A 24327-nucleotide genomic window follows, 5' to 3' on the forward strand; every position below is an offset into this window, starting at 1 on the left:
TTCTTTTTCTTTCTTGTTTTTCTCCTCCTTTCTTTTCTTTCAGATGCTCCTGCCATTTTAACAGTCTCTGATCATTTCCAGGTGACTTGACCATCTTTTGTACTGTTCTTGTCACAATTCATCTGGATGAGAAAGAAGTAGGAAGGAAAAAAAACAAGAAGATGTTTTAGTTTTTACTGTCCTTCCTCTCCTGGCCCTGAAAGTGTGTCCCTCTCCGTCTCTTTCAGACTGGTGTTCTTGGTCGGGAGGAGATCTCTCCCCATCATAGACATTCTGGGGACTGAGGGTCATTGAGTCCTTCATACCCCTCTGAAGTGGGTAAATAGGCTGTGAAACCTATTTAACCTCTTGTGCTGGGCCTTGTGTTGCAGATCACAATGAATCACACAGAGTCAAATGGATTTTTTCCCCCTCCTTTAATATTTATTTGGTAGTGAATTTTTAATAGGGAGGGACTTTCACTTGTCATCCTGAGAATGCCAAGTGTGCAAGAGAAGGGAAGGGACAGACTTAGAGGAATGGATGCAAAGCATTGGGGGAGGGAAGAGAGGAAAGGTGGGAGAAGGGGAAAAAGGGAGTGGGAGAGGGAAAGGGAGAGGAGAACAGGGAGGTAGTAGTCACTGCAGCATCTTTGTTTTAAGATGAGTTTCTCAGATAGCAGCAGCTCCCTGCCCTCGCACCAGTGAACAGTTCACACACAGCAGGGAAGCAAATAAGCCTGGGAAAGAGTCTTTGACCCCAAAGTACTTGTCCCCTTCCAGAGTTCATTTTTCACATCTAGCCTTTCCGTCAAAACAAATAAATTAATCGGTGATTTGTGAGCCCAATTTGGCAAAAAAAGGAAGCTATGGTTGTGGTCCAAAATCCATAATTACATTCTGATTCTGTGTGTGACTGAGAGAAAGGGATAGAGAGTCACTATGGAGAGACAGATACCATTGACTAGATAAAGAGATGGTGTGGAGAGATACAGCAATTGCTTCAGATAGATGACAAGCATTAGATGGAGTAGATATATAGTTAAAATTAAAGAGATGGATACTATGAGTACACATAGGAAGATACCTTGGACAGACATGCTGTGAATAGGTGCTGCAGGAAGAGGGATATTGATACATAGATAGACACTGTCTGGGAAAAATGGGTAAAGCAACAAATAATACTGCAGCTAGACATATAAAGATTGATTCTGTTGATAAATAAATTCTATAAATAAATACTACAGAAAGATATTTCAGTAGCCTGCCATCTATGAATATTTGACACATACATCTAAGAAACTGCAGAGCACCTCATCCAGAATAAACGTAACCAAGCAGCTACTAGGTATGTGTGCGATCATACTGTTTAAACATTTAAGAGATGTTAGCAGCTGCAACAAAAGCAGCAATTTATCACCTGATTCAAAGCTCGTTTCACCCTGATGGACACATCATTGATGGCCTGGCAACAGCATGGCAGAAAAGGCCAGGCCAGCAGGTAGACAATTAAGAGCTGAAGCAACATTGGATAAATAAATGGGAAAATACAGTGTTTGGCTTTCAGAATTGGAAATAGGCCACAATTCGGGTATGAGCTTCTGCTCTTGTATCCAGGCTTACCAAGGGATGACAAATTTCAAAATAATTTCTAGTGCTGTGTTATACTGGCCCAGGCTGCTGTGCTAACTCCACAGGTTCCTGTAGGGAGCTCCATTCCCAGCTCTCCTCAGCTGCCTCATAGACCTCAGTGAGCAGTCACAAGTCCTGCTACTGTGTATCCTGGCAGCAACACAGGACATCGTGTTCTCCTGTAATAGGCCTTGGGCAAGAGTTCTCATCTGCATGGACACCTATTCCTGCTGAGACTCAGGCTTACTCCTATGCCTGGCAGGTGCTGCCCAAATTGAGAGCCTTTCCAAGGTGGCAGATCCTGTCATGGTTCCTGTGGTCAGTCGTGAGGACTGAGGGTGTCTGAGGAGTGAACGTACTTTGGTATTACACATCTTTCAGCCCTCACTGTCCTGTCTCACCTCAGACCTCTCCTGAGCCTTACAGAGAGCCCATTTCCTTGCTGTCATCTAGACTGAGGTTTTAGTATTCCCACTGAATGGACTACTGTTGTGTTCAGATCTGCAACCACCTCTCTACCCTCTACCTTGGCAGGATCTCTCCTTTTGTTGACTGCTCAGCCCCGTGTCAGGGTTGCTCATTAGGGCGCTGTAGCTCTCTATTTAGCACGTGTTATCACCGTGCCCTTGAAGCAGACAAGTCCCTTCTCAGGGTGCTGGTAGGCATCCTCCAGGCTACTGCTACTGCTGCTTGTTCAGCATGGTCCACCTGTGCTCTGAACCCTCCGAGAGTTTATGATGCTCCTCGTAGTCAATCTGGCATATGCCAGAGTTGGTTTGCTCCGTTCATTTTCCCTGTGACCTGAACATGCCCACTGTGCAGGTCCACAGCAATGGAAAGAAACGCACATTAACCTTAACTCTTCTTCCACAGCACCTCCTCCCCACTACAATTAACACTTTAAAGCAGTCCTTACCACAAAGTGTTTGATTTCAATTCTTGCTATCACAGGCATTATATTAGGTACATGTTTTATATATCATTCGACGTAATGCACACTCGTAAAGTCTCACAGAAGGAACTCCACAAACTGTCTTTTAGCTTGCTATGGATGCTGCCTTCAGGGCCCAAAAGCTAGTTCACGGGGAGAAGAGGAGATTATATATGTTTTTAATGACTTCAAACACCAAATTAAATTTAAAATTAGCATTGAACTCTACCATCCATTTCCAGTAATGATGCCTAATGTTATTGTGACAGAATCAAGTGCTTTACATGGTAGGTGTCAATTGAGTCTCGTTCAGGAAGTTGTCCAAGGGCTCTTGGGTACAACACACTGGGAAAGTGATTAAAACCCTGTCAGGTTAAGTGAGAATAGTATTTTTGGTTTTCCCCTCTCCCCTTCATTTCAATCTTTCCTGGCTGCCAGTTTCTATCTCCAAGGATGTATCTTGTAATAATAATTGCTTGTTATCAGTGGATATTTTCCAGTACAGCAAAGATATCTAAATCCAAAGTCTCCAACAGAGGAAATTGATAGGTCTGAGTTTAAGGAGTGTTAGGTTAATCCATCTCAAAGGAGACCCTCTGTAAGAAGTGAAATGTTAGGCATTTCCTGACTGTAGGGAGTAGCATGGGAGAAGGGTATGCCAAGCTTCTGAGGGGGCAGACCTTGCAAGCAGCAAGGGAATAGCCAGTTCAGGAAATTTTCTTCTTCCTCGATTGTCTCCCTGCAGACTTCTCTTACATTGGAAATGTCTAGAGCAGCATGAGAAGGTGGAAGGAAACATCTCTCTAAAGCTAACACTGTACAGCGTTCGGAGGAGATGATTGGGAGCAGCAGATTTTGGGTTGTGGTGCCTGGCTTTGCTCCTCCATCATCACAGATCTTTGGACGTAAAATTTACCCATTTTGCTTAATGAATTCACTCTCGGCAGCTTAGGTTAATGCGATCCTAATAACGGAAGTACATTTCATTTTGGGCTTTTTTTGCCTAAACTCATAGGAGGCAGTTACAGTAAATACATGTGTGTCACAAAAAGATAACCAGCAGGATCTGTGCTGTCTTTCACTGAGATCTGTTGCTAGGAGCACGGCTGGAAAAGGCTGCCTACAGGATACTCTGGATTGGTGTTTGCAGTCTCTTGCTCTGCCACTTTCCAAGCTCTTTGCTTTCCCAGACCTACACGAGCAGGCACCGCTCTTCCAGGAGCGCCTGCAGCTTCCACCATGCCTTGCCATAGTGCCCGTCCATGGACTGAGTGTGTAGGCTGATGAGAAAAGTGCCACAGGCTCTCGCTGCTGTCATAATTATGATTGAATGATTGTCATCGCACAGCAATCCTTACTCACTAGAAAACCAGGAAATACTCTGAATATTAAGAATGAGGGATCTATGCCTTGCACCTTTGCCAAATTTTGACATATTTCTGTCATATAAGGGCATATTTCTTAAGTCTTGCATTCCTTAAATTTGTTCCACTGGCTGTTCACTGAATTTGGAATTCTTCGTTTCCTGCTCTAAAAACGACAAGATTTAAAGCAGTGTTGTTCCCTGCCTCAGAAATGGCTGCAAAATTAGCAGTGACTGATGCTGTTCAGGAGTTTGGCTGCTCAGCTGGGACACAACGGTGCAGCTCCATGCACATCAGCAGAGCTTTTCCTGGGTAAATCATCAACCTTCTTCCCTTGCTCTCAGAAAGCAGCGTGGGGTGTTTCAGGCTGCAAAGCTTGTATGCAGGGTAAATGCATTGTTATTTAAAAGTGATTCATATTGTTGGGAATTCCAGAAAGGTAAGCTGATTGGTGGGTAAGCAATGGAGTGTAATAGCCCTGAGAAAACTGCTGTGTAATAACAGCTTTGATTCCTTGCAGGATGAAACTGTATAATGTTGCCATCCTTCCTGTACCTTTCATGTGTACAGCACTTCATACACACTAAGTGTATTACTTTGTCATCTGAACTGATATCTGGTCTGATACTCCCGGGCTTTGCTAGTCTGCTTGTGAGAAGTATGAAGTTTTCAAACAAAGTTTTAAGCTTAAGGTAACATCTAAATTATAGATTTCTGAAATCGCCTTGGCAGTGTTTCTTGATAGGCTGCTTTTTGAGGTAAGCTGATAACCCATCTTGCCTCAGAGATGCTTTTTTTCTCCTTGATACTGAATTGCCTGTATCATGCACCATTAAATCTGACACAGTTTATCTGCAGGTTGGTTGTGCAGAAAAGGAGAAAGTCCAGCGTAAGCTTGGCAAGCTCAGGCTAAAGTCAGCGTCAGTCTGCCTTGGCTGCACCTGCTCTACCATCCTATTATCTTCACCATCCCCAGATCCTGGGTTCTCCAGCAGCACACACTCTTTTTTTCTTTTTTTTTTAACAGGGTTATGTGTTACTGACATTAGAAATGTTATTGAGGGGGTACCCATGTAAAGCTGGTGCAGCAGAAAAGTTTGTAGAGAAAATGATGCCATCGTGATTTGATGGAGAAGAGGGAACAAGAAAAGAGATTCTATCACAGTGCCCAGCAGTCAGGAACCCTATATGAACTCACACATATAACCTTCCCAAATGCATCCCCTATGTAGAGTGTATATTTATGTTCTAGCACTTGGATTTGTGCTCTTTGTACTGGTAAATATAATTTTTGAGGGCTTTTTCAATGCCCTGGGGGACAATTAATGGGTGAGATCAACTCACGATTTGGTCTTTTCCTGGTGTTTCAATTCCTGGAAGACAGAACCCACCATGAGAAGAACAGATGTCACTTTATTTTGGTGCAATAAGCAGCATCCTGAAGCAAAGAGACAAAATGAGGAGCTAGGAAAACATAAATACAAAGGCAAATGCCAGGAAAAACAAGATTTCCTGACTAATGAGGTTTTCAGGTCCAGTGGAACCAGCATACACAAGTCCTCAGCCTTTGTTTCCTTGAGCTGGATGGCTGGTTTATTCTGCCAGCCAGGCTAGCTGGGAAGCTTAAAATCAGAGGCTAGATTGGGTACAGAAAATCTGGCAGCTGGCAACAGTTTCTTTCCCATTTGAATAATCTTCCCTTCACTTTTATGCCTTCAGTTGTTTTCAGTACCGCAAGAACTACAACGTTTCTCTTTGAAATATGAGCTGGCAGCTAATCTTTGGTATTACTGAGCACCTCTCTCTCCTCCTGATGTCAGCAGGAGTCCTACATCCTCATCATTCCCCAGCTAAACTCTACATTCCTGCCTGCCAAAATGGTGAACACTCACTTCTTTCCCTAATGGATCTGGAAACTTGCTATTTTCTTTTCTCAAGTCTTGCTTTGCTGAGAGGAGGTTTTGGACCAGACCCACCAAGGTTATTAAGCACCTATTTTCTTATTGCTTTCACTAGAGAGAAAGGCACTTACACTGAAGAGGCAATTAAATAGCTTTGCATCCTCATACAGAGCAGACAGATGGTCGACACACCTTTTTGCCACTATGCTTTGCCACTATGGCATAATCTCGCCATCCCAGTAGAGTGCTGGACCCTGCTGTGTCCACGTTATTGGGGAACTGGGACAAAGAGAGAAAAGCAGTTTGCTCGAAGTGGCCGTGAGTGGAGAACCCATATCCTCCAAACACAAGTGTTTTAACCTCATGATTCAATTTCCCCCTGATGCACAGTCTGACATATCTCTTCAGTCACCCAGTCTGTGCACAAGAACCAACCTTTTATCATTTCTGGTTGTAAATCTGAGGGTGATGTTAAATACTCAGGGTGGTTCTCTGTGAAGTTTCACTGCTCTGCAAGCTGTGCTCTAATTTGCCCCATCCATCGAAATACATGTCTTATTTTGATTAAATGAATATTTTTTGTCAGTTTATGTTGCTACAGCTTTCACTCACAATACGCTTGCTTCTGTGGTATGCTAGCATTTTTTTAAGAATGTTAGTGGGAATTTATATATACATGTATAAATATAAAAGACATTCACATACAGTAAAAGTAAGAAAATGTAATTACAACTTTCAGGTAAAACACGTAGAACATTTTGGCAGGCATTTGAAAATTGATTTTTATAAGATATTCAGGAAATACTCATGTTAACAGTGATTTAAAAAATTACTCCCTGCTGGGAATTGATAGATGCTACAAGCTACAAACGGATTAGTTTGAAAACAGCATCTCACTGTTATACAGGTGAAACATTAAATACCTACAACAGGAACACATAAAAGTATTAGGAGATCTATTGTGCAACAAACAGCAATGGCAACTTCTGTATGTGCTTTACTATCTTCTTTTTGCAAGGTGGTGCCGTCTCCTTAGATCACAGCAAATGGTTATTGTTTTTCCTCTTTCCTCTGTTTACTGGGAGTCATATGTTCCCGGCTGGTAGGTCCTTCTGGCACGAAGGATCCCTTTAAACCCTGTTTGAGTTCTGAAGTAGGAGGATGAAGGTGGTGCTTCATGTTTGTCTCAGCCCTCTCTGCCTAATGTTCTTCTTGTGTGCTAAACTGCTAAAATTCATCCTTGCAGTTCCTGACAGACAAATTTTAGGAGGCAGGGAGAGCATAATGAAATATTTGCTATTCTTCATGAAACATCTGGCAGGGCTTTGGCAAGATCAAGGAATTAGCAACAGTTGCCACTTATCTGCTGTAGCTGACATTTTTTGTTGTCCTTAATGGAGTCCAAAGCATATGCAAATCAGCCATGTAATGAGTGAGGTTAAGCAAGGTTTTGAATTTGGTTCCATATGGTGTTAAAAACGTAATTGACCGGAATGTTTTGAAATATATTGAACACGGGTGTTCAGATTTGTTTTATCTGAATCTCATTATGTTTGAGAAAAGATTTAGGATGAGGGTAGAGGCTGAAGTTTTAACCTGGGTCTATTATCAGTTATCTATGATCATACATACTTCATTAGATGTTTCTGCTATAAACCCCACTTCAGTTTGCTTTAAAGGTAAGGTAGATTTCTTTGACCTTGCCTTCTCTGCCTTTTATTCTTATGGATACACAAACACACAGTCTCTGTCTCTCTCTCTCTCTTTCCTAATTATGATATCGACTAAACATACTTGTTTTCTGCAGGAAGGGATGAGAGAACAGAAATTATGTATTAGTCTCAGAACTTTTTACACTACAGTAAGTTTATCAGATCAGTTATGGTGAACGTCCCTGGAATGAGATGCATAACTTTTGGGGAGGGATTATGATTTTGCAGATTTGTGTCAGATTAATTTCAAGAAATCTGTGATAATATAGGACCTTGTAGAGATAAAGTTACTTTGAGAGGTGGCCATGTTGACTGATGTCCATTAGATGGAACCTCTTAGGCTTCAGTGCTTTGCCATCATGTTGGCCTTAAATTAATTTTTTTCAGTGTGCACCAGAAACTGTTTTCTGTGATTCTAAAGTTGAGATTTGCCTGAAGGCTTTCCTTAAAAGCAGAATTCAGTGATAAACCAGCTGTTGAACCCCCATATGGTGCCATACCCTCTCCCCTCTCTGGACACTTCAGAACCAGAATCATTCTTTTTACCAGAGCTCAGTACTTTTAGTCAACTGTTTACCCAGTTGAAGACACGTGAATATGAAAGAACAATGAGCTACGCAGAAGGGTTTCTAAACCAGCCATTCCTTACTTTAAAAAGTACAAGAATGAGTCAGGTGGAATGTCCATATTTCCCTACTGTGAATACAAGATCTTAACTTTTGCCACACAGTCTTGCTTTTTGCTTCTAGTTTAAGCTCTCAAATAGCTGATGATATTACTTTATGTTTTAGAAAACCGTTTCTGCCTGCCTGTTGACCATTCTTATATATCTCGAGTCCTACCCAGATGGTCTAAGTTCCCTTTCAGGTGATAGGCGGCTTTGTCAACACTCACCTGAAGACTAGAGTCAAAGAGTTGGTTTGCCCTGGTCAGCAGCCAGGTCTTTCCCTGAGGTTGCTTCCACTTGAATGCAATAGCATCAAGGTTCAGTGATCATCTATTGTCATCTCTCAGCTAGCTGTAGGAGTATCTCCTGAGACCTCCTATATCTTGTAATTAAAGTTGTGTTCTGAATACAGAGCAAACCATGTAATTGTGTAGATGTATAGGTGTGTGAGTGTATGCGTACATACATATATGTGTATCTATTATTTACGTATCTGTAAGGAAATGTAGATAAGGGCTGGTGATCTACTTTCTGTGCTTGCACAGATATATTTATGTATTTAAATATATATGCACACATATACACATCTATCATAGATAGATTCTCTGAAACATCAGCGTGGTTATCAGCTAAAAATAGATTTTCACCAAAAAAATTTAGCAACCAAGAGATTGCTTTCTCCTCCAAGGGGTACAGTGGTAGAAACTTAGTCATTACAGCAGTTATTAGTTCAGTCAGGTAGTTAGATGTCTGTCTGTCATCTGGTGTGCAAGAAAATTCTTGCATGCATAGGTATCTGACCCAAAAAATACCCCTGTACGTAAAACAGATATGTAATTAAAACACAGTCTAGACATGTCTTGGCCATCTTAAAACATCTTGCTTTCAAAATTTGAAATCCTTTAAGTCGCTCAGAGCTCAGAGAGAACCAGGGGATATTTACATGTGGAACTTGGACTTTTGAAATTAAATATATAGAACCAATTACAAAACTTGGATGAAATCAATGGAATTATGTGCAACAGCACCAAGGGAAACACAAACCCAGGAGAACCTGCCTGTCTTTACATTATTTAGCCTCAGCAGTACAAATTTTCAGCATCTAAAACAAAATCTTTCTACATTTCTTTCCCCCCCCATAGTGCCAATGTCTCAATTACTGGAAGCACCCAAAAGCAATTACAAGGATTCCAATAATCTTCCTGCATTACTGTGGCTGGACTGCTAAGTATCATCAATAACATGATTATCATTTTGAGAAGAAATTGCTTGAGATAGAGACACTGTGAAAAAAGCTCACAAACACTCTCAAAATCATATTTTCAGCAACTCTTACATTATTCAGGGTTCTAATGAGTTCCGGTAGCCTTAGTAAATACCTTCCCATATAAGGGGACTCAACTGCTCATATTTCCACAGGAGTCTTAAGCTGTAGAAAGCCAAAATGTCATATATTTTGGGAGCATTTCTTTTGATTCATAAACTCAGAGGAAAATCCAAGCCACTGACAGTGCTGCCTGGTGGATAGATATTATCCCATCTATTTTATGTCACCCATCTTATATTTCCTGTGTTTATATCACATTTTTAATGAATGTAACAAGATCACAATGGACCAGATTTTAAACCAGCTACTGTTAGTTACTTCACTGGAGCTGGCCATAAATTTCTGTTCAGCATGAGACTACAATATCTAACCAAAGGTAGCAAAACACACCAATAAAGTGCCTCATGGGTACTTGTTGGATAAGAACCACTAATTGATTTCAACAGCAAACTTGGGCTGGTCCAGAGCTCATGCTATGTGACATTGTTTCCTTAAATAAAGTTTTAGTGCCATATAGATCTAAAAAGCAAGACCAGGACTAGGCTTTCAAAAGACACTCTAACCCAGGCTTAGTCTCCCAACAGTACCTGAATATATCTTGTGTCTTCTTATAAAGCTCTTCAACTTGCTTAAAACTTAGGTTCCAGGTCTTGAGCTCCAGTGTCCAGGAATTTGTCCCAATTTCAAGAACATAGTGCTGTGCAGATATAGACAGTCAGGACTCAAGTTTTCTTCAGGGAAGTCTGATGTTGTCAAGGATGTCACACAGAAGCCAGGTCTGGATGCCAGTTTTTAGGTGAATGAACTGTTCCCAGTTTATGCAGAGTGACTGATCATGTTTGGTGTGACTGAGATGTAGCAGGTTGCATGGTATAACTGTGGAGATAGAGCCAGAGTTTGCCACGCTTATGCCCATGCTTATGTTCACCTTTAACTAACTTCTCAGTACAGGTAAGTGGAAACTTTATGTAGTGCGCTGTTTTAGCCTTTCAGTGCTGATGGGGATGCAGCTGTTTTGTTCATGTCTGCCTTTCCAAGCAGCAGATTTACAGGGTCTTCGGTGTTTCATCCAAGCCAGGCACTGCACTGTGTGGGAGAGTGCATCATCACAAACCAGAGTGTATATGCAGGTTCACAAATCTCTCCTAAAGTACACACAGGATGGTGCTTTCATGTGCTGAATTGTAAATGTATTAAAGAAAAAAAGAGACAAAACCTAAGAACACCCCTATGTTGGGGGTGTCCCCGCTGACTGCGGGGGGGCGGGTGTCAGACTAGATGACTTTTGAAGGTCCCTTCCGGCCCAGATGATTCTATGATTCTATGATTCCAACTGTTGAAGGGTGAGAAAAGGAAAACTAGTTATCTTTGGGGTCTGCACCAACTATCATAGCTCCATTTAGTGGCCGACTTGTATCTTTTCAAGTCAGTGGGTTTTATTAATGCTTACAAGCCTGCAGCTATAAGAATGCTAAAGATGCAGTGTTAGCCCTTCACTGATATATAGGTTAGTTCTCCATTAGGAAGAAATTAGTGATTGTTCATAAGACTGAATCCACAGCCTTTGATTTCTCACCAGGTTTTCCATTCTGCCAGTCTAAAGACCAGCTCATGTGAATTTTATTGGTTAGCATTAGAAACATGGCTGGATTTGACCTGAGATATCTGGAATCCAGGAACGTCATGTAATGTCAAGCTAGTACCCTTGAAATGGGAGGAAAATGCCTACTTGTCCTCTAAAAAAACTCATCTTCACAGAAAGATCAAAGCTGTACCAATAACACAATGTAATTCAATTAAATGCAGTTCTTCATATTCATACAAGGCTTTTCAGTTTCCCAACCATGTGTAATGAGAGGTCTGTACTCAGCATTTCCCCTGCTCTTACAGCAGTCATTAGCCATCTACTCGCCAATATGGAGAATGGAAACAGTCATTCCTGGGAAGACTAAGTTTCTGCTAGACAGATGCAAGTAGAATGCTGTCCAGGGCTAAATTGTTGCAAGCCTGAATGAACATTAGGGGACAGTATTGGCCAGGAGTCAGCCTGTTTCTTGCTCTTCATGCTTTCCCTTTATTTACAAGTTGTCTTCCCTTTTCTCTAAATTATAAAGCCCCACTTGCTCCTTACTGATCTATCTGGTGCACCAGACATCCATTTTTAATTTGGCCAAATCAATTATAAATATTACAGCCTACAATTACCCTGGGAACTCCTGAAAAACTAATTAGTACAAGTCTTAGCAATGAATTACACCTTTCTCTTGGCTATTTGCAGCAGGGAGGGAAAAAAACCCTCACAACCTACCCTCAAAACAAGACCAAACATCTCTCAGCCATAACAAACAGAATTTAAGGCAGCATTTAATTATGTTCATATTGTTCATGAACGGATGGACAATGGTGGGCTGAAAGCCAGGGCACCTAGCATTGCCTGGGGCTTAGCACACATTTTCTCAAGAGATGTTGTAAGATGCCAAAGTCCTTTTCAAAGAGTCTTTGGAAAGGGAAATCTCATGGGAGTCTACGAAGTTCATATCATTATTGTTTACTGTGTAGCGACAGAGGAGGAGAATGCAATAGCTCTTTAAGCTGGAGCCCTATTGCATCAGTACGTAGTTGATTCCCTCCCCTGGCGAGGTCAGGGACTAAATAGAGCCTTGTCTGGCTCTTCTGAGGCAGGAGGAGAAGCCAGGCTGGTGTCTGGGGAGTTCCTGGATTGCAGAGATCAAATTGGGAAGGCATTACAAAGTGAGTACCACACCTTGTACCAACTGAATCAAGACCCAGAGGGCAGACTGAAGCCCTTCTTCGTTGGCATCTTGTTGCTGTAGTGTATTTCTTACAGGTGTAATTGCCTAAAAGCATCATAGTTGTTTCATTTATGTCCCAAAATACTACTTTATGAAGCTATTAACAGCAGGATTGTACTCTGGGATAACTGCAAAGGCATCTGCTTAAGATTAATTTTAGATTCATTACAAGACTTCAGAAGCAGTGTTCCTGTAAAATACTTTTAATAAAACATATGGATTCCTCAAAAGGAAGACTGTGCAAGACCACACACCCTTTAAGATTCGGTGACATATGTGGAATTTTAATGTCAAAAAAAAAGAAGGGCGAGGCAACCCCAATTGACTGCAGAGTGAGGAGCATATCTTTAAAAGCTGCAGGATACTTTACTTACCAGCATGTATATAACCGTTCATGCAATTGGTGCAACCTTGTTGGAAAAGAACGAGTGATTTTCTTTCTGCACAGGCGATAACTGTGGTCAGGGAACTCACCAAGTTCTCCAATTTGAATGAGTGGAGAAAAAACACACCCTTATTTCAGGTGAATGTTGTAATAGCTGAGAACTTGGCCTGTTTGGATCAGACATAAATGTTTTTTCTGCCTTCTCTTCTCACCAGAAAATGTCTGATATCTTGAAAAATTTCAAGAAAGCCATTTCCTGCCTTACTTCAATCTATGAACTGTATCAGAGACGTGCTTGGCTCCTTATACACAGCCATATCCCTGCATTGGGCAGCTTCCAAAGGATTGGGACATATCATGATGGAGAGAAGGTCTAGGGAAAGGAGAAAACAGGGTTACAGACAGGGTGATTATGCAGCTACTGGGATGTTATTTTTCACTGCAGGGAGAAGATGAAGAGGTGTTTGCTTGTTTGTTGATTCGTTCTTCACAGGGAATCATTGATAACGTCCATGTCCAGCGGTGGTCCCCAGACTTAGCTTTTTCCTCCTTTTTGTGTGAAGCATTTAAACCACTCCACTCACTTCCTAGCTTCACTGTGGCAAGGCTGCAGCAAATCTCACAAGAGTGAGAGGAGCAACATGAAAAAAAGTAAATGCTCCGTTTCCTTCTCTAACGCACTGCAACTGTGAGGCCTGTCAAGTGAAGGTCAAGCAGCAACCCTGAACAATAGTCACAGATTCCCTAAAAGGGACAGTTCTTTCCAGCAGAAAAAATAAAATACATTCTATTTTGAGGCAGTCGGTAGAATATACAGAGTGAGTGACCTGCCACGCAAGCAAAATATGAGTGAAAAATCCCAAGAAATTCCTTAGGAGATCTCCAGTTTTTCTCCATGCCCTGAAAGTTCCTGCACGAGTGACAGAGAATTATGTGTGGAAGAGAAATCATCAGTCATCCCCATGTATAGCATGTACCTATAGTTTATCAACCACAACATAGACTGGTTTTCTTATGTGCAATTTAGCAGGACATCTGATTTGCAAGGTTTCTGTCCAGCTGTGACCTAACAGGTAGGCTGACTTAGAATGAGGGGTTTACAGGAAGAACCTGATAGAAGTGTTTTTCAGTCATACTGAAAAGCTCCAGTTATGCTGACATGTAAGGAGGTACTGGGGTCCCTTCTTCTTTTTCTTCTCATGTTAATTCAGCAAAAAACCAGAATCATTCTACAGGGTACCAAAGCTTGCTTGCTTTCCAAAACCAAGCAAACAAACAACACACCCACATACAAAAGGAGAACTAATTAAGATCAAGTCATATCTTAATAAATATGCAAATTAAAAATCAAAACAAAGAAATTCTATTTATCACATCATAAAGTTGCAAATTGCTGTTGTGGCTCCCATCGGTTGGAATAGATGAGGGCTACAAGGCTGTAGGTTTTGAATTAGTAGATCAACCAACATGCGTACATGTTTTATTGTGATAGCTGGGGGATGTTGGCTGTAGATATATTACCAGCCTTCCCTCCCCCTCTTCTGTACTGCATTCACGTTCAGTGGTATTCATAGGCTGTATTTGTCTTGGAGTTCTCTAATGTAATGTCATTGGTTTTCCTCATTGTTTACCTTCAGTAAGACAACATCGTTATTCTTTGGCAAATCTGTTTCATGTCCCTTGGGGTTTTTCTTTTTTTTGTTTTTTTTTGTTTTTTTTTTTGGAGGGGGGAATTCTTTTGTAGCTTTTAAAAATCAGATTAAAGTAAACCAAACAAACCAGAAATACCAAGAACTTGCCCCTAACAAAAAAACCCCATAACTCTTTTTGGAAAAGAAAGGAAGGCACACTTTCCACAATGGTATGCAGTAGTCTAGATGTCAGCATTTCTGCTCATTAACACGTTGCACCAATTGCATTCTCTCCTAAAGGAGCTGGTCTTTGTGATGTAGAGAAGCAACAGGTAAGGACTTCAGCAGCTTCCTTAGTGGGACTCTAGCTGGCCCCCCAGCACATCATGTGCTGCCACCTCTCCTCTTTCAGAAGAACCTCTAACCTGCTGGTTTGAACTAGCCCATCTGTATTGCTTTGTTATGTGTTTTAAATCTTCCTGCAGCAGAAAGTGAATTATTGGGCTGGAAGGTTCCACATAGTAGGGAGATGTAGCTGGTTTGTAGAGTTTGGTGATAAAGGGCCTTTCAACTTCTAAGTCACTAGTGTGATTACAGCCTGCATTGGCAGTGACAGGAGGCTGGCACCATCGATTTGCTGTTTGGTAGCTCGTTATGTGATTTGTGGTGGTGGCATTGATCCAGTGGGTATCAGTCCATATTGAAGAAACCACCATTCCTAAAGTCAGTCCTAATTGACTTGCTCATTCACTGTCATAGCAAAGGAGCAAATGACAGAACAAACTAGGGAGAAAGTCTTCTTTCCTGACCTCTAAACATGGTCTAAGCACATCCTCACTTGTGGGGAACCTCTCCCTGCAGTGTATCTGCCCAAGCATTGAATTGTCATGGTCTTGGTGTTTTGTGTACTGTATATGTAGGCAACATGACAGCACCCATCCCTCCCGTCACGGAAGGGAGAGCTATTGAACTCTATTATAAAAGTCCATTATAAAGGTTTTATGCATAAATACTTGCTTCATAAAGACTGTCCCTTCAGTCTTCAGTATAAGGAAATGGCAGGTTTGTGGGGTTTTCTTTTTCATTCTCTGTTGTCTTCTAGATTTCCCTTCCATAGCAAAGCACTTTTGTGCTAGAAGTCATTTCCCCTTTTTGTCAGAAATCCAGTCCTAAAACCATTTAAGTTATCAAAAAATTCAGAAAGGCCCTCTGTTATTTAGTTTCCCAGCTTCAAGTAATAATAGGAATATTTTTTAATTTGTTATCCTATTAATACAAATGTTTGACCTTCAGTTCCTAGGTTTCAAACTAAATCGTTCCATCTGTAAACTATCAGTAGTTGGGTGGCAGCTACGCTCTGTCCCAGTGGCATTAGCAGCTCAGCCCAAACATACAAGTGCGGTATTAAAAGTAGATACGCTTTGGTTCTTTTTGATTGCAAAGCCGCAAGAGCAGAGCTTATAAATGAAAAATCTAGTTCCCCTGAGTTTAGTCAGCTTTGAACGTTACCATAGGTACTTGGTATCATGGTAATTCATGCCATGCCTGCATATGAAAAAAAGAAAGAAGAAACCAAGCCCAGTGGTCGGACTGAGCAGAGACCACTGCTTGTTGCTGTTTGTGCTGGGAGGACTGTCCCAGTTTGTTTGTTTTGTTTCATGTCACATACTCAATTTCAGTATGAGTTCTTCCTGACCCAGATTTCTGAGCAGACTGAAGTGGAGCCAGAAACTGTAAAAGTGCATAATTATTCTTTTATTTATTTTTAAGCTGTACAGCTCTATTAAGCTTTCAGAGAATCCTTTATACCCAGCCTTTGAAGTAAACTAAGCCAGAGATCAGCCGGAGAAGTAGAAGTGGGTTGACACTGGTTGTTTCTGCTTGCAGAGTAGTCTGTATACAGTTAAGATCTGAAGTCTCAAAGCAAGGAAAATCTTACGCCTTTTTTGGAGTGTAGAAGAGAGAAGGGATCAATACATCCAAAAGCAATACTTTACACCTTTGGTATGTTCTGAAACCTCAGATGCTGGCAGGGCTGTGAAACAGCTGAGAGCTGGAAGATTATTCCGGGTACTGACATGTAAATGAGCAGACCACACATTAAAGCTGTGTATGCTCCATCTGCCAAGCCATTCATTCTTCCCAACTTGGGACAAATTAGAAACTCTGGCCCAGTGGCGGAAGATTATTATTCCTTTCCCAGTCCCCCAAAGCAGTACATTCCCCTGCTTTGAGTCTGATTGAAAACATTGACCTGGAGGTGAAAAACACAGTATCTGTCCCCCTGATTCATCCAGACTCTGACCCAGGCAGTGTTAAAACCACAGGCTTCTTTCTGGTCTCAGAAAATCACCCAGCTGCCCTCCTGGGCTGAGGACCAAGCGGGAACTGGGCAGGTAGGTCGGAGAAAGACCCTACCTCCCCAGAGCCATCTAGACTAGTGGTTACAATTCTGCCATAAATATCGCATTAGGCTAACCTAATACAATATGTGTAGAAAATGGACATGTAAAGAAAGGCTATGACCATTCCTGTAAGTAAACATCAGGAAGCTAAGGTGGTGTAACCTACCCTTCTGAGAGCCAGACGACGTAGCTGTGACATCCGTTTAGAGTATCGCCTCAGCCGTTGTGACTTGCCTCTTGAGTTTCCCCCTTCCTCGGGAAGTAGTGGTCTCAAAGCTCTCCTCATGCTCCTTCCAAAACACAAGCACTCTTGATATTTCTGCCCTCCTGGGAGCCAATGTGCTTGAAGACCCAAGAGCCTCCAGTTTTTGTTTGCTCTGCCTCTTGTTAGCAGTGCTCTGAGCTTGCACAGAACAGGAGTAAAGATGCCAGAGCACAGCGACCACCTAGATTAATTAGGTCTTACATTAAATGTGGAACTGCAGCGAGGTGGATGATGATTAAACCAGCAGCCTTCTGGAAACTGAATACCTCCTCCTCCTCTACTATATTTCAGCTTCTATAACCTTGTAAGTGCCTCAAGGCAAGAATGGTGTTGTCTGTATATGAAGTACTTGGTTTCTGTATAAGCAATAGCAATAATAGTGATAACAATAATCGTTTCTCCTGTGAGGTAGGGAAGTATCACTCTTCATTTTACAGATGGTGAAACAGACACAAAGACACCCAGGTTCTTGCTTAGTGCCATCTCACGCCTTATTAGCAGAGACAGAGCTGAACTCAGGAAACACATTTCCCTGTTACTTGCTCTTACCCCTAGAGGACATACCCTCCTTTGATGACGACCAGTCTCTCTTCTGATTTTTCTGCAGAAGCTGCAGCAACAGCAGCCTAGAGACTGATGATGAACCTCCATGTGTGGAAGAAATCGATTATAATGCTGACAGTTGCTCTGATGATGAAGGGAACTTCTCGGAGCTAGACCAAGAGATCCAGGAGTGCCTCTCGTGGGTGGAAGGAGAGACAGAAGATGAGGGAGTGACCACGGGACAGACATGCGGCTCCAAGGCTCTCAGGGGGCTCTACATTTCCAGCCAACCAGCATCCAACAGTACAGCTCTGACTCTGCGTTCAGCACCACTTGGGGTGTACAGTGGGTTCGAGAGCAGCCCCGCGTGAACAAGGCTTTGACTTGCAGAGCAGTAAGCAATGGCTTACTGCTCATGTTTGCCTGTTTGCCAGCTTCAGCATCCTTCTCAGATGTGTTGCTCCAGTTCTGAATAGAAAGTTGACTGTATGTTTGTGTAATTTGTATACATATATGTAATGAGAATGACTCCTTACACTTTGTACACAAGGCAGAGCATGGGGCCACTGGCCCAGATGGTACTATGTGAGAACATCATCCACTCCTGAACATAATCCCCAATTTCACAGCTGCCTCTAGTATGTGGTTTCATACAGATTGACCTGAGGAATGGTCTTCTGAGACCGAAGAACCAGAGATGATTCTCCTTTTCCTACTTTAGGCTCTTATTATGGGAAGCAACCTTTGCCTGGAAGAGTAACAGTCACTGATGCCTTTTGTCCAGAGCTCTCTGTTCGTTTCTCTTGAGCTATAAAGCATGTATCTGATTTCCGTCTGATCAGAATTTTTACTGTGTGTTCAACAGGTTGGATCAGGCTGTGCATGCTTCTGAGCTGGTCATATCTCAGCCACAATGTGTGAAATCCCATGTGCCATAGTAGGGAAAGCACCAGTGACAATACAGAGTGGTCCTCTGGAAACCTGGGCTAAATTTGCCTCTTTACTGCACTGAAACAAACCAGTCTGGTGTAATCTCAGTTGAGTCACTTTGTGCTTGTACTGATGGGCCCAAATGTAGAATTTGTTTCACGGATGCTGTGAAATTATATTTTCTCTGTGAGACATCCCCAGCTAAGAGAATACAGATACAACAGTTCATCCTAGGGAACTATAGCTACTATTTCAAGCTATTGAGAGTGAGAGGGATTTGGGGCATTTTAAGGAATAAAACATGTTTTCTTGAGGTAGCCAGGGGGGTCCCCCAATATTCTGTCAACAGAGTAGTGATGCTGACGATATGCAAGAGTGAATTCAATCCTGTGACTGATTATTCTTTGTTAGTTTTATTATTATACCACTAGGAAACCTAGTTCATGGACAGGACCCCATTGTGCCAGGCAATAATATAGTAGAAGACATTACTGGTAAGTTTTATATGGGACATGTTCTACCAGTGACTCCCATAAAAGAGTCGGAACAGCTTCACCTTTCATCCCCAAATGGAAAAAAAATTAGATTTCTCCTAAAATTGCCTGCAAATACAGATCCCAATTCCTGAGAACCCAGCACAGACTGAGAACCCATGCCCGACATCCCCAGAGCACGAAGCCCATATCACAGCCTCTCACACCTCGTATTGCCCGAAATTCTCGTGTGCCTTAGACTCTGCTGCTGCAAATGGGGAATTTCCCTGAACCCAAACGGAGGTTCCCAACTCTGTCACTACTTTATGAGGCTCAAGGAGAAGCATGAACACATAGTGTATTATAGCATCACAGCCTATAAGGCCTCCATTGGCAGTGATTATTATTATTAATATTGATATATGACTAAAAGCACCATGTCATCCTCTTGGCTTTATGCTATTTCTGGAGAGAATTCCTGGTACAGAATGAGGTTTTCTCTGACACCTTTCCCCAGACTACCCAGACATATTTTCTAGCAGGAGCTTGCTTGTTGGAGAAATAGCTTCTTCCTGTCCCGCTGGGTTTTCAGTGTCCAGGTGTTTTAAAGTCTTCACCACATATAAAAGTTCTCTGTATCTCTAGCTCTCTCTTTATGATGCTGCTCAAAAGACAGGCAGGTTGGGTCCTTAGAAGCTGAGCTTCTTAGACCAAACTAATTCATTAGGTATGGTGTGTGTTCTCTGTACAGACGTCCTGTTCTGCTTGCTTTAGTGTGCAGCTTGTTGCACACAATACTGAATTTTCATAAAAGGTTGGTTCACAGGAATGGGACACAAAAGAGGTAAAACAGGTGTTCCCATTATAATAGTTTGTATAACATTGCTTCAAAGCTTATTAATAAAAAAACGATGTATGTGCATATTTAACTTCAAAATCCAACATTCGTATGCATGACAAAAAATTCACACTGTGCTAGGTCCACACTGCAGCATACGCAGGCGGTGCTGTAAGATCTTCAGCATTCAGCACATCCCCAGGACACAGGGAAAAAATATCACTGTACATATATGCGTCTGTAGATGTGTATGTATACGTCCAGAGCTGCTTTTCTCTCATGCTGTGTTCTGTACCAACGCCCTGCCACAACAATAACTGAACGATGCTTACGGAGGCTCGCCAATGGTTCTCCTTATTGCAAAAGAAAAAAATATATTCTTAAATCAGTATTTTTCATAATGAGACACCAATATTTTGGCTATAAATGCTATAGGCCAGTGTCAGCCTTTGAGCTGTTTCATTCTGAATTTCTTAAGCTAAGCAGAATTCAGTTCCGTGGGAAAGCTCTGCCTTAGTTGTGATTCATTGAATCAATAGACTGCGGAAGAGTTGTCCTAATATAATAAAAGTGGAGGTGTAGCTTCCATGTGTGTTTGGAGCCAAATGCATATGAGCAGTACCACTGTTATATAGATCACTGTGCTAGGAGCTGGAGGAGGTGGAGAGATGGGAAAGGCCTTTAGGGCGTTTCCAGTGTCTGGGATCCGAGTGCAGCAGCTGAGCTGGGGGCAAAGTGTCCATGCACATCCATCACACCTGCATAAACGCTGCTGTTCAATATGAAAAGCCTGGCCAAGTCTTCTCCGTGGAGCTTCCCATGTTTGTGCCAAACAACTTGCCAGCAAGTGGTGACGATGCTGCAGAGGTCATTGACCAGGCAAAGCCCTCAGCCCAAGGGCTGCTGACAAGGTGGGAACAGGAGAAGTACAGTGAGAGCATTGGGTGACCAACAAATCAGGAATAGCACCTGGAAACCTCCAACAGAAGCAGTTTTGTGGGCTGCCTCATTTCTTCCAGGAACTCCTACAAGGAGCAGATGCTCTTCTTCTTTTCACAGACCTCTAGAGGTCAGGAGAGGGCCTCCATTGTGCACCACTCACTCCATGCTATTAAAATTCTCCCTGAGTCATGGTAATTAAGCAGAACTAGGCTCCGCACAGAGGAACGGAAGTGCATTGACTTTAATAAAACAGAGTGTAAAACAACTTTAGATTAACTCCAGCCTTGTTTATTCTTGCACACTTGTAATTCTGGTTTGGTATTTCCCCAGTGAATGGAGCCGTTGTCCCCTGCGCTGAGGCACGTCACCTCACTTCAGCCTGCTAAGTGCTGAGCAGTGAGGCCAGTGCCTTTTCTTGCTGTCGCTAGCTAATCCCAAAGAATTTGAAAACAGCCGATGGAAAACAAGAAGGAGGAGAGGGAAGTCACCACTGCCATTTCTCAAGAGTCAGCAAGGCTGTCAGGTTGAGACGCAAGCCAAATATTTCCATGATGGCCAGAAGAGACAGTGTCCTCGAGGCGCTCGCATAGTCCCTACTGCTGAAGCAGTTTTGGGCTCTGGCCAGGCACATTAACTTTTTTTACTGATGCCTTTTGTCTCACTGACTCTCTTAGCGGCTGTGAATAGCTCTGCTCTCCTTCCCCCCCCCGCCGTGGTCTACATGACATGGGTAGAAGATGCAGTGCTGGGCACTGCTCACGCTGCACCCTCTGTCTCGGCATCTCGCCCGCCCTTGGGCCCGCCTGGCCACAATAGTCCTTTCCTACCAGAGATCATCCTAAGGATGCCTTGCCAGTGTCTAGTGAAATACATATGTGTGTGTAAACCTCTGGGCTAAAAATAAATAATTAAACAATAAAAATAAAAAGAATCAAGTCAGCAAACTAAAGGAAGAACAAAATCTAATTAGTTTTATCTGCTGTTTGTTATGAGGCTGTCAGAGTGCTCTATCCCTGGTTTTACAGCACTCTGGAAAATAACAGTGATAATAATAAACAACCGTGCACTGGGTTGTTTTTGAAGCAAGCAGGAAGCAGATTAAGGAGGGAAAAAGAGAGCGGCCCCTCTCCTCTGCTGCCTTTCTCCTCCTGCCAGAAAGCAGCGATGGAGGTGATAGCGCTAACTCCTGTCTCATCTGTCCCTGGACAAGATCCACTGCCCCTCTCCATCACAAAGCATGAGTGGACAACTGTTTGGCTGCCAATTCAGGGCCCTCAGGTTGTATATCTTGCTCTGCCACAGATCTCTTCTGTGCTCCTGACCAAGCTGTTCATCCTCAGCTCCCAGCCTCAGTTCTGATGGGAGGTATAAACAAAGCTCTGATTCCTCACAGCAAATACAGTAAAGTGTTAGTGAAAGTAGATGTGTGTTTTGGGGGAAGGAGGGGAAGAAATAGGGATGTAAAACTACCCAGGTGTTTGCTCCATACCGATTTCAGCCGTTTCCAGTTGAGAAGGCCGCTGGAATTATCCTGTTCAGGGGTGCGGTGGTAGTTGCCATCACTGCTTTTCACCTCAATGATATGTGGTGATGGCTCATTAAGCTGTTTCTCTTTAAGCTGTGCTGGATAATTTAAAAAGTCTATCCTTGCAGGTTGTTATCAGGCTATCCTGTCCCATGGCCTGGTCCTCACAGGGTGGAAAGTTTTACACCCATTTTAAAGAGAGCAGGATTTAACCCTGTGTTTGAAAACTCTTGTATGGTTTTCCAGGCAGAGGGCTGGACACAAAGCTCCAGCTGGAGATAATATGCAAAAGCTTGGAGAACAAAAACCTCTATACACATAATCACATTGGGAAAAGATGAAGGAAAAAGCTAAAGAAAGAAGAAATAAATCAGAGGAAAGGAAGGAGGGGACTGAGTGCAGGGAGAGGGATGAAGAGAGCAGATGGGAATAGGAGTAGGGGGCACTTGGGGGAGACTCAGGCAGAGAAATGGGAGAATTGTTCCTATTTGTGCATCCTCTTCCGTCCCCAGATAATGTGTCAGTATTAACGCTATCAAGAAACAACCCTCTCTACTGTAGAATAAATCTGCCACTGTATTCCCCACTCCGTAAACGGCGGCCAAGTCTGCATCCTCAGCACGGCATTGTGTGCTCAGCACTGTGTTGTGTCAGTGCTTTTTATGATGGTTGAGCCTGTATCGTTTCTGGCCTTAGGTTTCCTCTCGAAGGACTGACACCCTTAGACAGGTTCTGGAAGATCCATGGTGTATTATTGTTGATGCAGCAGTTTGAGGCTACTTTTCTTATCTTTTCTTTCCTCTTCTGTTTTTATTTCACTTTAAAAAAGTGGAAGGGAGAGAAATGAAGGAGGTGGACAGGAGGGAGTGAGAGAGAAAGGAGAAGGCAGAAAGAAGTGCCCTGCTATCAGTCTAGCAAGATCTTCAGCAAGACGGCGAGGCAGCTATTTTGGCATCAGGGGCTTTTTTAGCCTTTGATTAAGCTGCTTGTAGCTCATGCAAAGACCAGCAAGAGGAGAAGACAAATCTACCACTAAAAACAGTCATCTATTGGATGCCCTGGCAATAACTCCAGCCCCGGTAAAATACCGTAGCCTTTGGCTAACTGGGCTCCAGGCACTGAGGGCTGGCTTCTCACCAGCTGGTATAATTGCAATCACAGCCCTGTTTCTTGCCCCCTTGCTCCTAATTGCCTGACTGAGGGGTTTTCCTGAGTGGTTTCCAGTGTTATGCTCTGGCAGCTGATGCACAGATCTGCAAGAGTTTCCTGCCTTTGCCTCAGCATTTCCATAACAAGTTATTTAGCTTTTCTGTGCTTGTTGCCCCATCTATGAAGTGGGGTTATTAATATTTATTTTTGGTGAAAGGGGTCACAATGACGCTTGAATCATGAGTATTTACAACACAGTTTGATATCCTTAGAGAAGGCAAATAGGAGGATTAATTGCTGCTTCCATTATATATCTGCCATCACTGAAATAAAAATACTGCCCACCACCGTGATCACTGCTAACTCCTTTCCAGGGGCAGTTGTGTTTCCTTTGGTCTCCACAGAGGGTGGCACAGCTGGGCCAGGCAAATCCTCGAGGTGAAAGTGTGGACAGTGTTGAAAAAAAGGCCTTGGGTTTTTTGACAGCACAGTGGTCTTCCAAGAACCAGTCAGCGTGCTGGTTAGTGAGTTGGGAAAATGGGAAATTTAATAGAGGTGAAAATGAGACACTTGGGAGAACAGTGGAGAAGTCTGGTAAACATCTGAAATGCCTCTGCCCGAGTGCTAAGAGTATAAGGGCTAAACAGGAAGAATATAAAGCCTTAGTGCATATACCAAGCTAAGAGTTAATCAGCTTCCCAGACACATGGAAAAGGGAAAGTAGGAACAGCAGAAGAAGGATTAATTGGCTGTGAAACATCAGGGAATTGATAGGTTGGGTCAAGGAAAGAGGAATACATGCCAGCAAGCGCCGACTTACAGATCAGAGCAGAGGTACAATGACAAGATCTCCTAAGGCAGGGAAAAAAATAGAAGACAAGTGCAACACTAAAGGTGTGTGAGGACCTCATTAATG

At 42.6% G+C, this 24327-nt stretch overlaps 1 protein-coding gene across 1 annotated transcript in view; it reads left to right on the plus strand.

Moving 5' to 3' along the window:
* The window catches only part of AGBL1 (AGBL carboxypeptidase 1), a 274834-nt gene extending 253828 nt beyond the window's left edge, over window positions 1-21006 (plus strand). Inside the window, exon 22 of the mRNA XM_074155673.1 lies at window positions 17619-21006. Coding sequence (XP_074011774.1) covers window positions 17619-17925 — 307 coding nt within the window. The 3' untranslated portion in view covers window positions 17926-21006. The remainder of the gene's footprint in view (window positions 1-17618) is intronic.
* Window positions 21007-24327: the final 3321 nt, after the last annotated feature.

The sequence above is a fragment of the Numenius arquata genome, chromosome 11 (genome assembly GCF_964106895.1).
Source record: "Numenius arquata chromosome 11, bNumArq3.hap1.1, whole genome shotgun sequence".
NCBI lineage: Eukaryota > Metazoa > Chordata > Aves > Charadriiformes > Scolopacidae > Numenius > Numenius arquata.